We start from the raw sequence: 13584 nt of genomic DNA, 5'->3' as shown, positions 1-13584 counted from the left end.
CTCTGACAGCCACAGAGCAGTAAGGGAAGCACTAGAACTAGCATCTACAATGCTAGCAAATCATCCCAGCACCAGACTCAAAATTGGAACCAGTGAAATCTTCCCATGTGGAGTGTCACCAAAGAATTCTGACCAAGTCCTTCAAAACTGCATTCTTTACCAAGATTCCCAAACAAGATACTGGCCCCAAAACACCCCTATAGAAAGAAAAACTATATAGAGAGCGCCCTGATTTGGAAACCAGTGCGCAGTTCATCTCATGTTGTGGTCTAGTCATCTGAATGCTCCAACATAATAATGAAAACAAGGAAGAAGAAGAAGCGCATATTTATAATTGTTCATCTAGATCTATCAAAAATTTTATTACATGACTGATCCAAACCAATTGATATGACTAAAATTAATATTAGCTTTTTTTTTTTAAAAGTATTATTTATATTTTCTTGTTACTATTACGTTAAACTTCTAATCCCTTTTTGGGTCTGATGTTGATAAATATTTAGAAAATACTAACAAATTTTATTAAAATATGTAAAGAACATTACTTTAAAAACTCTTAATAATAATAAGTCTACCTGGTGTTGTTGTAGTCTCTGGAGTGGTCTCACTAGGAGTGACTACATTGGGAAATAAAAGATAAAATTAATAAATGATGACTTTGTAATGTATAGGCCTAACTTGTAAGAAATTTCAGTATGGATAATAAAGATGATTATTATTATTATTACTATTACAAATTATCATTAATATCCTTATAAACTACTTGAACGATATATGTGCTCATTACCTAAAGGTTCATAACAGATATCCAGAGATAGGCCTGCAATAGTGCCACTGGCTGTTATAGCTATTTTCTCAAATAACCCCTTATTCCCTTCAATTTCAGGAATAATGGTAACTTGATCACCAATAACTGGAGACTCCTGCAAAGAAACCAACCAATGGTCAAAGTCATGATGTATTTAAATCTGAACCTGGACAGACCTTTTTTTTTTGCTGATCATTCTACCATTAAAAACTATTCATTGCAACTAGATGCAAGCATACCTGAATTAGAAGAGTACCCTCTGGTGTGGTGATAATCACTCTATAGATTGTCCCATTAGCATTGAGCACACGGAAGACCATGCTATTCAATGCTGCATGCGTATCTTTGTCAGCATAAATGGTAATGGTGATTTGTTCACCTTTCGCAGGAGACACTCCCTCTTTAGTAAATGCATTTTCTCCGAAACCAGTAGTTGATTCTATGCTGATTCCATTTCCAGGTTTATTGATTACTTCACTTTTATATAAGCATTCTGTCATTTGAATAACAAAATAATGTACATTTTTAAAGAGTTAAAGAAAAATATCACAATAAAGATGTAAGCTAATAAATATATTTGATAAACCAATTTTAAAAACTTTTAAAAAGTTATACTTTTTGGTGTTGTAGTCAACGGGTAGGCTGAAAGTAAAAAAAACAACATGAAAGTAAATATTTTTTTTTTATTATTCATATTATTATTTGTAATGTTCACTTTTAATTAGAACAAAAGTAAGGTATGTAAATTTTAAAGTCTTATAAATTGCAAATAGATAAATCACATTATTCTTTTCTATGCTAAAAGCTAAAACTAAGTTTTGCTAAATATTAGTCTCTTATAATGTAGTGGTTACACATTGAATAAAAGTAAGATTTTCTTTACAGACAAGCAAAACCTTTCACAAAAAAGCCTATTTTGATTTCATAAAAAGTTAAAACCAAGTCCATAAATAAAAAAAGGGATAAAAATGACAGATTTAATGATTTGAAACCTATGACTCTGTACAAACTTTGAGCTAGGACACATCACAGTGTCTTAAAGTTAGTAAAGAATGTATTATTTGAAGAAAATATGTGTTTTTTAATTAAATAATAAAATGAATGATTGACATATAAAGTAATTATTAAATCTCTTTGACACTTACTGCAACCAATCTCATCTGATCCATCTCCACAGTCATCATGACCATCACAATGATAGTTTTTAGGTATACAGTATGTCTGGTTACAGTGGGTCTCATTGTGTGGACAAGCTGAAAGAAAAAAAAAAGTGTTGTCCTAAAAGAAAACAACCCTTTATGTCCAATAAAAGTAGTCCTAAAAGATAACAACTCTTTATGTCCAATAAAAGTAGTCCTAAAAGATAACAACTCTTTATGTCCAATAAAAGTAGTCCTAAAAGATAACAACTCTTTATGTCCAATAAAAGTAGTCCTAAAAGATAACAACTCTTTATGTCCAATAAAAGTAGTCCTAAAAGATAACAACTCTTTATGTCCGATAAAAGTAGTCCTAAAAGATATAAACAACTCTTTATGTCCAATAAAAGTAGTCCTAAAAGATAACAACTCTTTATGTCCAATAAAAGTAGTCCTAAAAGATAACAACTCTTTATGTCCAATAAAAGTAGTCCTAAAAGATAACAACTCTTTATGTCCAATAAAAGTAGTCCTAAAAGATATAAACAACTCTTTATGTCCAATAAAAGTAGTCCTAAAAGATAACAACTCTTTATGTCCAATAAAAGTAGTCCTAAAAGATATAAACAACTCTTTATGTCCAATAAAAGTAGTCCTAAAAGATAACAACTCTTTATGTCCGATAAAAGTAGTCCTAAAAGATATAAACAACTCTTTATGTCCAATAAAAGTAGTCCTAAAAGATAACAACCCTTTATGTCCAATAAAAGAAGTCCTAAAAGATAACAACTCTTTATGTCCAATAAAAGTAGTCCTAAAAGATAACAACTCTTTATGTCCAATAAAAGTAGTCCTAAAAGATAACAACTCTTTATGTCCAATAAAAGTAGTCCTAAAAAGATAACAACTCTTTATGTCCAATAAAAGTAGTCCTAAAAGATATAAACAACTCTTAATGTCCAATAAAAGTAGTCCTAAAAGATAACAACTCTTTATGTTCGATAAAAGTAGTCCTAAAATATATAAACAACTCTTTATGTCCAATAAAAGTAGTCCTAAAAGATAACAACTCTTTATGTCCGATAAAAGTAGTCCTAAAAGATATAAACAACTCTTTATGTCCAATAAAAGTAGTCCTAAAAGAAAACAACTCTTTATGTCCAATAAAAGTAGTCCTAAAAGATAACAACCCTTTATGTCCAATAAAAGTAGTCCTAAAAGATAACAACTCTTTATGTCCAATAAAAGTAGTCCTAAAAGATAACAACTCTTTATGTCCAATTAAAGTAGTCCTAAAAGATAACAACTCTTTATGTCCAATAAAAGTAGTCCTAAAAGATAACAACTCTTTATGTCCAATAAAAGTAGTCCTAAAAGATAACAACTCTTTATGTCCAATAAAAGTAGTCCTAAAAGATATAAACAACTCTTTATGTCCAATAAAAGTAGTCCTAAAAGATAACAACTCTTTATGTCCGATAAAAGTAGTCCTAAAAGATATAAACAACTCTTTATGTCCAATAAAAGTAGTCCTAAAAGATAACAACTCTTTATGTCCAATAAAAGTAGTCCTAAAAGATAACAACTCTTTATGTCCAATAAAAGTAGTCCTAAAAGATAACAACTCTTTATGTCCAATAAAAGTAGTCCTAAAAGATATAAACAACTCTTTATGTCCAATAAAAGTAGTCCTAAAAGATAACAACTCTTTATGTCCAATAAAAGTAGTCCTAAAAGATATAAACAACTCTTTATGTCCAATAAAAGTAGTCCTGAAAGATAACAACTCTTTATGTCCGATAAAAGTAGTCCTAAAAGATATAAACAACTCTTTATGTCCAATAAAAGTAGTCCTAAAAGATAACAACCCTTTATGTCCAATAAAAGTAGTCCTAAAAGATAACAACTCTTTATGTCCAATAAAAGTAGTCCTAAAAGATAACAACTCTTTATGTCCAATAAAAGTAGTCCTAAAAGATAACAACTCTTTATGTCCAATAAAAGTAGTCCTAAAAAGATAACAACTCTTTATGTCCAATAAAAGTAGTCCTAAAAGATATAAACAACTCTTTATGTCCAATAAAAGTAGTCCTAAAAGATAACAACTCTTTATGTTCGATACAAGTAGTCCTAAAAGATATAAACAACTCTTTATGTCCAATAAAAGTAGTCCTAAAAGATAACAACTCTTTATGTCCGATAAAAGTAGTCCTAAAAGATAACAACTCTTTATGTCCAATAAAAGTAGTCCTAAAAGATAACAACTCTTTATGTCCAATAAAAGTAGTCCTAAAAGATAACAACTCTTTATGTCCAATAAAAGTAGTCCTAAAAGATAACAACTCTTTATGTCCAATAAAAGTAGTCCTAAAAGATAACAACTCTTTATGTCCAATAAAAGTAGTCCTAAAAGATAACAACTCTTTATGTCCGATAAAAGTAGTCCTAAATGATAACAACTCTTTATGTCCAATAAAAGTAGTCCTAAAAGATAACAACTCTTTATGTCCAATAAAAGTAGTCCTAAAAGAAAACAACTCTTTATGTCCAATAAAAGTAGTCCTAAAAGATAACAACTCTTTATGTCCAATAAAAGTAGTCCTAAAAGATAACAACTCTTTATGTCCAATAAAAGTAGTCCTAAAAGATAACAACTCTTTATGTCCAATAAAAAAAAGAAGTGTACAACACGGTAAATGCTTAGCAACAAAAAAATAATTTACCAGTACAGTTGAACTCTTCTTCACCATACCAACAATCCATGTTGCCATCACAGACATAGTCTTGAGGAATACAGAAAGTACTGTGGGAGCACTTGAATTCACCTACATCACATTCCTTGTCTGCAAAGAAATGCATCGAATCTTCAAATGTATGACATTATTATAATTACCCATCCAGCACAGCAAACAGTGTTGTAAGATATAGCAAACAATGAGAATGAGTTAAGTAAACTCTTTCTGTGATGTCTCAACTTTGACTGAATGAATTTATGGCAAGGTAGATTTGGAAAGTGTAATGAAATTCAGTCCTAAGCATGCGCAAATGTTCTTTGAAAGAAATTATTTTATTCGTTTAATGTCATTTTCCTCAAAAAGAAGAAAAATAGCAGTGTCGGATTTTTTAAGCATGTTGCATTTAATCCTTAAAGCATCGTTTTCCATTACTTCTTGTAATTATTGGTGCGGTGTCTTCGTACCTAAATTCCTACAGTAAAAAAATTGTTATAGTTTCTTTTATTTTTGGAGATAACATTAAGATTATGAAAATATTACCTTCCATAACAATGGATTATTACTAATTATAAACAAAATTGCTTTACAATTATGACACGATGTCACCATTGAAAATATATCTATGATTCTGCCATGACATAATAAATTTAAATTCATGTTTTGAACTGTTAAAACTATTTATTAAAATGTTTCAAATCATTTTGCATATAGCACAATAATAAAAAATATTTTAAAAATTCAATGAAATACACAAAACTATCCATATTTTGAATGGTCTTAGGTGACTCTGGCAAATCAACGTTCAACCCCCTATAAGGTCACTACCCACAGGTTGAGAATCCCTCCCATTAGAACCACTAATAAATAAAAAGAGGCTAAAAATCAACAACATCCCTCAACTAGAAAAATCTAATAATCATAACACAACAAATGAGTAGATATTTTAAGTGTAAGTCAATAAGCATTTAAATAAAAGCAATATGCTGTTATATAAATGTGTAATAGCAACTAAAATAAAATAACTAGTGGACTTGAATTGAAAATTAAATTTCATAGAATGATTACTTTGATGTTTTTATTTTTTTCTGCAATCTTTGTCTCATCGCAAACATTCACTCTCAATGACAAGTTCAATATTATAAGCTACTCTAACTGTTTAGCCTATGCCTGGGAGGATGTTTTGTTTGTAAAATGTTTTACATGTTCCTTCATAGTTGAAGATAATTACTTCCTAGTCCAAACCTCCCGCAGTACGACGGGGGATGGGAGCGGGCAGGGTTTGAACCCTGGACCATCGATAAATCTGAACGACAGTCCAGCACGCAAACCGCACGACCAGGCAGCCATCCTGGATGTAGAATTAGGCATCAGCACAAAACTAATATATATAGATCATTATTATTTTATGGACAAGCTGAATTCTCTCTCTCTCTCTCTTTTTCAGGATGATATAAACACTTACCACACAAAGCTTCATCACTGTTGTCCATACAGTCCATTTTTTTGTCACAGACTGATGTATTGGAAACACATTGTTCATTTCTACAAAGATAGCCAGTGCAGATTTCACCTAGCAAAAAAAAAAACAACCTTTCTATGGAATAAATTTCTTATGTTTTTTTTAAACTAAATTTAAAAGAATTGGCTAAAACAAATATATGTAAGTTAATATAATGTTATATATAAAAAGCATTCACTAACCTATGCAATCAAATTCGTCAAGACCATCTCTGCAGTCAGCAACACCATTGCATTTTAACTTCTCGTTAATGCAGTGTCCATCGTTGCATCTAAACTCATCATCATTGCAAGTATTGGAGCACACATCACCAGTGCATACTAAGTCACCATCTTTGCATTCACTAAAAACATTTAAATCATTATGTCTATATAGTAGGTGAAGTATCAAGTGACAAATCTATATTTTTCTCTTACTTCATAAATGTGATATTTATAATGAAGAATTAGTTATAAAAGAATATTGTCTCAAAGATCTGTTCCATCAATGCAATTTTTCATTTTATATGACCAGATAATATTGTAGCGGGTGACTCTGCTCCTGCACTGATACTTATGGTGCACACCAGCAGACTGTTAAAGAAACCCCATTTGGCAACTGTTTGAGACAAACATCTATAAAAAAGCTAAAAAGATTCTAGAAATAAAAAATCACCCTTTAGGTCAGGATTTTGTGATTTTACCATCACAAAAGAGATGCAAGACACCAATAGCAAAGACAAACAGACACAAACACTCTTTTGTTTCCCTGGCAATCAAATCATTAAATTGAAACAATTTCATATAAACTTTTTCACATGTAAATTATGAGTGAGTCAGGTATGAATGTAGATTTTGTTTGTTTTTTTTATAGTTAGGCTACAATGTTTTGTTTGGTATACTAATTGTAAGACATATTTCCTCACGGACAATAAAGATTATTATTATGTTAGAAAAGAACGAGCATTCATTCTCTGGCGCAGCCAGGTTTGCGTTTTGTTAAAGGGAAACAAAATTCATCGTAGTCCCTTTATCAGTTTCCACTGAGGAATTTTCTGGTGATGTGGCAGGTCTGCAGTAGTACCGCCATCTGACAGGCACGAGAATGTTCCCAGGAATGCCAAGGGCCTTGAAGGTATCTGTGAGGTTGGTTGTTATTATTCCCTCAGTTTATATAACAATGTTGTTGTTTTAGATAACTTCCATAAACGCTTAATCTCCAAGCCTAGGTTCCCATATTTTTGTTGTTTTTCTATCTCAGTTTTTCTTAAATTATGATATAGTGGTACGGCGATATCAATAATGGTAGCGGCTTTTTCTTTTTTATCGATGAGAAGCAGATCAGAACGATTAAAATCTACCATTTTGTTGGTCAAGATAGGCTTATCGCAGTATAGCAAATGATCAGTAGACTCGATAACCTCTTGTGGTGAGTATTTGTAATAAGGAGGAGTATCCTTACTGATCAAATTATGTGTCAAAGCCAAGTGCTGGTGTATTAGCTTTGCAACTTGCTTATGGCAACCTAGGTATTCAGATTCCAATAGGGCTGAACATCCTGCCATTATGTGTTCAATTGACTCACCCAAATTTCCGGCATTTGTCAACAATATTGAGTTTTAGAATATGTTTCTCGTAATTTTTTGTCCTGATTACTCTGTCCTGTTTTGCTGTAACAAAGCCTTCAGTTTCAGGGTAGAGATGACCTGCTTTGAGCCATGCTAAGGAAGCAACCTTGTCATTGTTGTCCCCATCTAATAAAGCCGGGAAATTCCAGTGGAATGTTTTTTCTTCCCATTGGCAAATCTCATGCCCTAGGTCATCCACATTGACATTAACATCAACATTGTGTAGGTTCAGAGGGTCGCATCGGAGTCATATTTCCATAGGAAGGAAACTAGTTCATTGTTGGAGGCGTGCAGTTTTGATAGTATTTTTGAAACTTGCGTCTTACACAGTTTGAAGATGTTCTGCAATCCACGACCTCCATCCTTCCTAGGCAGGTATAACCTTATGGTGGAGGAATTGGGTTGTAAACATAGAAATTTGGTTAATAATTTCCTCATCAGCCTGTCAATGTCAGTCCATTTGATGACACCAAACATGTAAAGGAGCACTGGGGCAGCCCAGCTATTTATTGAAGTGATGAGGTTACTGCCAGACAGTATTGTGTTGTGAATTTTATTTACTCTCTGCTTGTATTTACCAAAAAAGTTCTCTTTTAATTTTTTATGGTTTATCGTGGCATTCTGGTTTATTCCAAGATATTTATAAAGGGAGGCAGAGTTCAGTTCTTTGATGCCTTCATATGCAAAGTTAGTGTTGGCTGCCTTGCTTTTTTATGCTTATGATGCCACACTTATCCAAGCCAAAAGACATACAGATATCGTCACAAAAGCGTTTTACAGGTGTGTAATTTTTGCCCTTCTCTGCATTTAGCTTTAAATCATCCATGTATAACAGGTGAGACACACATTTTGTACATTTAGTGTGAACCCTAAAACCATTTGTAGTGCTATGGAGTAATTTAGATAGTGGGTTGATAGCTAGGCAGAACCAGAGTGGAGATAGGTAGTCACCCTGGTATATACCCCTTTGTATGTGCACAGAACCTAGTTTATCACGATTAAGGTGTAGACCAGGGGTTCTCAACCTGTGGGTCGCGACCCCTTTGGGGGTCGAATGACGATTTCCCAGTTGTCGCCTAAGACCATCGAAAAATGGATTGTTTTTGTCCATTCTTCTATAGCTGTGTGTGTGTGCTGGGGTGGGGGGGTCGTGGCAGAGTGGGGGGTTGTAAAAAGGGGTCGCCGAGCCTAAAAGGTTGAGAACCGCTGGTGTAGACTTATCTTCCAATTATCCCTACACACTTTCAATAATTGTTTTATTCTTGGGTTGATTCGATGAATTTCCAGGGTTTTCAATAGCCAATCATGTGGAACTGAATCAAATGCTTTTTTGTAGTTCATGTAGCACATGTGTAACTTTCTTTTTCTTTTATTAGCTTGGTGCAATATAATACCATCTATAGTTAGCTGTAATTTACAGCCCACCAACTCTTCAATGCAACCTTGTTGTTCCTCTGCAAGTAATATATGGGTAGAACAAAATGTATACATTTTACTTTTTAATAGTAAAGTTAATAGTTTATACACAACTGACAGACAAGTGATAGGGCAGTAGTTTGATGGTTGATTCAAATCACCTTTTTTTGAGAGGAGAGATATTCTCCCTTCAGTTAGTTCTATCAGCATTGAAGACGGCTCTGATATTAACTTGTTTAAACTTGATGTTAATGATACATGCATGGCCGTAAGTTTTTTCAACCAAAAGTTGTGTATATTGTCAGGTCCAATTGTGAGTTTTCGATATAGCTGCTGAGACTTCCTCGGCTGTGAAATCCTCATCAGGCATTTCTGGTATTAGGTTGTTTGTAGTTTGGATTTCATCGATCCAGTCAGCCTGTACGTTGTAATGTAGAGGGTTTGACCAAAGCGCTGCCCAATAGTGTATGAACGCGACGTCTGGTGCTATGAATGTTTTGAATTTTGTCAGCATCATTATCAGCTAGTTTACAGAAGAACTGTTTTCTTTTGTGTTGAAATAGAGCATTATGCACTTTCCTTTTAGTGGTTTTGTTGAAGTGCTTTAACCTAGCTCGGTTTAGTTTAAATTTATGTCTCAGCGTATCTTTCAAACATAAGAGTTGTGTGTGGCTATCACAGTCAGTCTGTTTGATTCCATTTGTTCTTGATATGGACTTCATTTTATTAAGAATTTTTGCAGAATGGTTGTTTCCAAGATATTGTCCGATTGTATCCATTCGTCTCCTCAGCTGATTAATATTGTCTTCAAGGCCCTTTTTCCATGCTGGCACATGTTTTTTTCGTCCCTGATTAATTGGACCTAGCTCGAAAGTCTTTTGTCCAGAGAGCTCCATGACAGCCACAGCGGCGCAGTATGTAGCGAGGGGTATCTCAAACACATTTTTTTATGTTTCAAAATAGTTGGCTAAAACTTTATTTATTTCATTAATGCAAGTGTTTGTCTCTTTCTTGACATTTAGCTTAGGTATACGAGGCCTAGAGTTAAGATTGGTGTTTTTATAACGGTCCATGAGAGTAGAAAATTTTGACTGTAGCTCATTGCTTATTGCTGTTGAATCATTCTCTTGTTGGTTGGGTGGTCTACAAACATTTTTGTTGGTCGACTGAGTGGGTGTGTCATTTATATCAGAGATGAGCTCTTGTATCTGAAGCTCATGACTCTTCTTATTATGTCAATTTCTGTAGGGGTCAAATAGCATTTTTTAATTATTACAGACCGTCTGTCTACAACATTCTGCTCTGTAAGGCTTAGATTAGGATATATTTTGATGAATTCCTGGAAGAGTTTTTGCCTGTAACCTGGGAGAGGTTTATCATCACAGTTATTTATATGGAGGAATGATTTGATAATGTCAATATTCATTTCTCTCGTCCATTTGATCCTTTTGGCTCCTCTCCAACAGCACCTCTCAATTGTGTGGGGTGCGAGTCAGGGAGTAGATTATTATTATAAACCATGTTTAGACAAGCAAGCAGAGACAGTTGAAACCCAGCCATAGTATGTGTTGAAGTCAGAAATGAGAGACACGTCTGTGTCCTATTTGATTTTGTTGGTACTAATTAAACTTGGTTGAGTGGAGGCCTAATGTTTACAACAACACTGATTGAATTTATGTAAAGGCAAACAAAAAGTAGTTACCATTCTTGACAGTTAATTGTAGCAGTTTGACCCTGCAATACCTCTCTGCCATTTTCAGTGATGCATGGGCACTCAGATTTAGGAATACAGACAATTTCTTTCATACTGTCCAGATCTGATAATTGTATTTTTCAATTACAATATTTTAGTATTATTGTACATTAATATATACAATATAAATATATATACATATTTATATATTTATTTATTTGAAATATATATTTTTTAAATATAAATAAATAAATAATGCTACCAGAATATATTTCAGCTGCTGGATCAATGTTTTGTACTTTTTTAATGCCCTACCTGTTCTCACGTATCCTGGAGGGCAGAAACAACCTTCTGCACATGAACAGTTATTGTTTGCAGGGACTCCACAGGCTTCAGGACACACATTTCCACAAGCTTGATATTCACTGCCATATTCACACTGGATTGCTGTTTACAAAAATAAGTATGTCTATTAAAAATGATGAGGAGGAAACATTAGCAAAATATTTATGATGGGACTCGGTACTTTATTTCAAAGAGCAGAGAGTTTCAACTAAACATCTTCAAATATGTTTGACAGTACTCACGGCATAATCTTTGATGTCTCCATTTAGAATAAGCCCCAAGTTCATTACAACGGGCAGCAAAGAGTGCAATTGCATCACAGAGACACTCGCAATCTCCACCAGTGTCACAGCTAAACAAAACAAAAATATTTATAACCAACTCTTCAATGTGAGTGAAAGTGTAGAGTGAACTAATGCCAAAATATTTTTTTAAGTGGCTTCATCTTTATTAATGGTATGAACTACACATTTGTAGGGTCAATAAATTGATACATTATTTTTGATTTACTTAACACAAATAGCTGTCTTTCAGAACTGTTCAGAGGTGCTTAAATAACTTAATTTGATAATTCTGAGGATCAACTTACGCGCAAGCTTGTTTCACACAGTTGTCATAATAACTTTTAGCTTCTGCATTTTGTTTACGACATTGACTGAAAGCTTCACCTTCCAAGATAACACTACAAGATTTTTCAGCCCATGTTTGACGGCTTGTGTGCTTAGAAAATAACAAGATTCAAACATTGACAAGTCATACAGTGTTTTTGTCCAGAATGTCTGTCCAAAATAAGTCAGAATAAACTTTATAGAAAGTGTATTTTCAAAAATAAATTGTTGAAAACTATTAGTCCCTACTTCACAAGTATCTCCAATAGTCTGTTCCTCTGAGGAGGTACATTCATCTTGGTTGACTATCCAGCTCTTGGCCAATTTGCTCATAGTTTCTTTGGGAAGATTATCACTCCCCATCTTATCGTCTGATGCATCCATGTTAAAGTTACCACAAATACCAGACGTTTTGTTAAACATTTCCTTGTGTACCACAATCCACATAGATAGTGCTTTAGAGAAGAAAAAAAATAGTATCATATAAAAATAATGTTCTGTGTACATTTTAGATGGAAGATATATGTACAAATAGACTTTGTATACAGAAAATATGCAGTTCTAGATGTTGTTATTTAGAATGTAAGTAAATCATTTATTGATTGATTTGTGTTAATGCAGGTCTAGAATCTACATTATTTTTTTTCAACTAAAATTTATTTTCAAATCAAGAAACAAAAATTTTATGTAGTATATAAAACTAATCTATTAACTTCAAAATAATTATTTCTATTTCTACAACTAAACATTGTTCAATAATTCAGGTGCAAAATAAAAGTCTACTTAGGTGATTAAAGACATCATAAAATTGAATTAAGTTTCAATATCTTTTACGTTTTTCTTTCTTTTCATAGAATGCGTAAAAGAGAAAATTATGAGAAGAGACCAATCAACATGTTTTGATCTGTAGTAATAATACATAAAACGCTGAGCCCTAACTTACAAATGCCAAATAAAAAAAACATTAAAAAAAACAACTTAATAAAATACTCAAACCAAATGGACCTCATTCACCAATCGTAAACAAACAACATTAAGTCACGTGATCTTATTGATAAAACAACCAAAAAAACTGTCACGTGACAACCATCATGAGATCGTAAATTATATAGAAGAGATAGAGCACCACGTGCTAAATGTTGTTTGTTTACGATTGGTGAATGAGGTCCATTCATAAAAGTACTTTTCTCCTTACAGTATGGAGTCTCAAAAGTTATAGATTAAAATGTAAGATTATAAAAATTAGAAATAGAATCATTATTAGATTTTAAAGACATTATGGAAACAGTTTTACATTATAACAGAGTTTCTCAGACTTTTACTAGTGAATCCATTTAGATGAAAGAATTAGCATTCACCACCCCCCTAAGTCAGGGGTTTGGAGGGAGTGCAGCAAACTCCCCCAGCCCGTAGTGGAGCCCCAAGCTTGCATTTGAACTATTTGTCTTAGGACTAGACTGCAGTTAAATTAAAATTTAATTAAGAATTGGCGGGGTGGGGTAAAGTGTGAGAGAAATTCGAGGCAGTAAAGTGTGTGAGTTTGTAATGAGCTTGATTTTATAGCGTGTATAGTCTTTTCACACAAAAAGTGTCAATGGAACAATGGTACTTTGGAGAAATTTGTCCACTTTGACATTAGAAGGCAGTAGACTCTCAAATGCCCTTTTTATAAGATAAGATAAGATAAGATAAGATAATTTTATTGATCCAATCAA

General features: G+C 33.0%; 1 protein-coding gene across 1 annotated transcript in view; it reads right to left on the bottom strand.

Moving 5' to 3' along the window:
* LOC106070820 (mucin-19) overlaps positions 1–13584 on the bottom strand; it is a 112929-nt gene that overhangs the window by 78842 nt on the left and 20503 nt on the right. Inside the window, exons 24-36 of the mRNA XM_056044148.1 lie at positions 12119–12324; positions 11851–11981; positions 11504–11613; positions 11232–11363; positions 10926–11040; positions 6384–6544; positions 6145–6252; positions 4671–4790; positions 1954–2061; positions 1424–1450; positions 1048–1301; positions 788–923; positions 576–617 (exon numbers count right to left, since the gene is read on the bottom strand). Of these exons, the coding sequence (XP_055900123.1) occupies positions 576–617; positions 788–923; positions 1048–1301; positions 1424–1450; positions 1954–2061; positions 4671–4790; positions 6145–6252; positions 6384–6544; positions 10926–11040; positions 11232–11363; positions 11504–11613; positions 11851–11981; positions 12119–12324 (1650 nt within the window). The remainder of the gene's footprint in view (positions 1–575; positions 618–787; positions 924–1047; positions 1302–1423; positions 1451–1953; positions 2062–4670; positions 4791–6144; positions 6253–6383; positions 6545–10925; positions 11041–11231; positions 11364–11503; positions 11614–11850; positions 11982–12118; positions 12325–13584) is intronic.

The sequence above is a fragment of the Biomphalaria glabrata genome, chromosome 1, assembly GCF_947242115.1.
Source record: "Biomphalaria glabrata chromosome 1, xgBioGlab47.1, whole genome shotgun sequence".
NCBI classification, from domain to species: Eukaryota; Metazoa; Mollusca; class Gastropoda; family Planorbidae; genus Biomphalaria; species Biomphalaria glabrata.
This window is presented reverse-complemented; position numbering and strand designations above follow the sequence as displayed.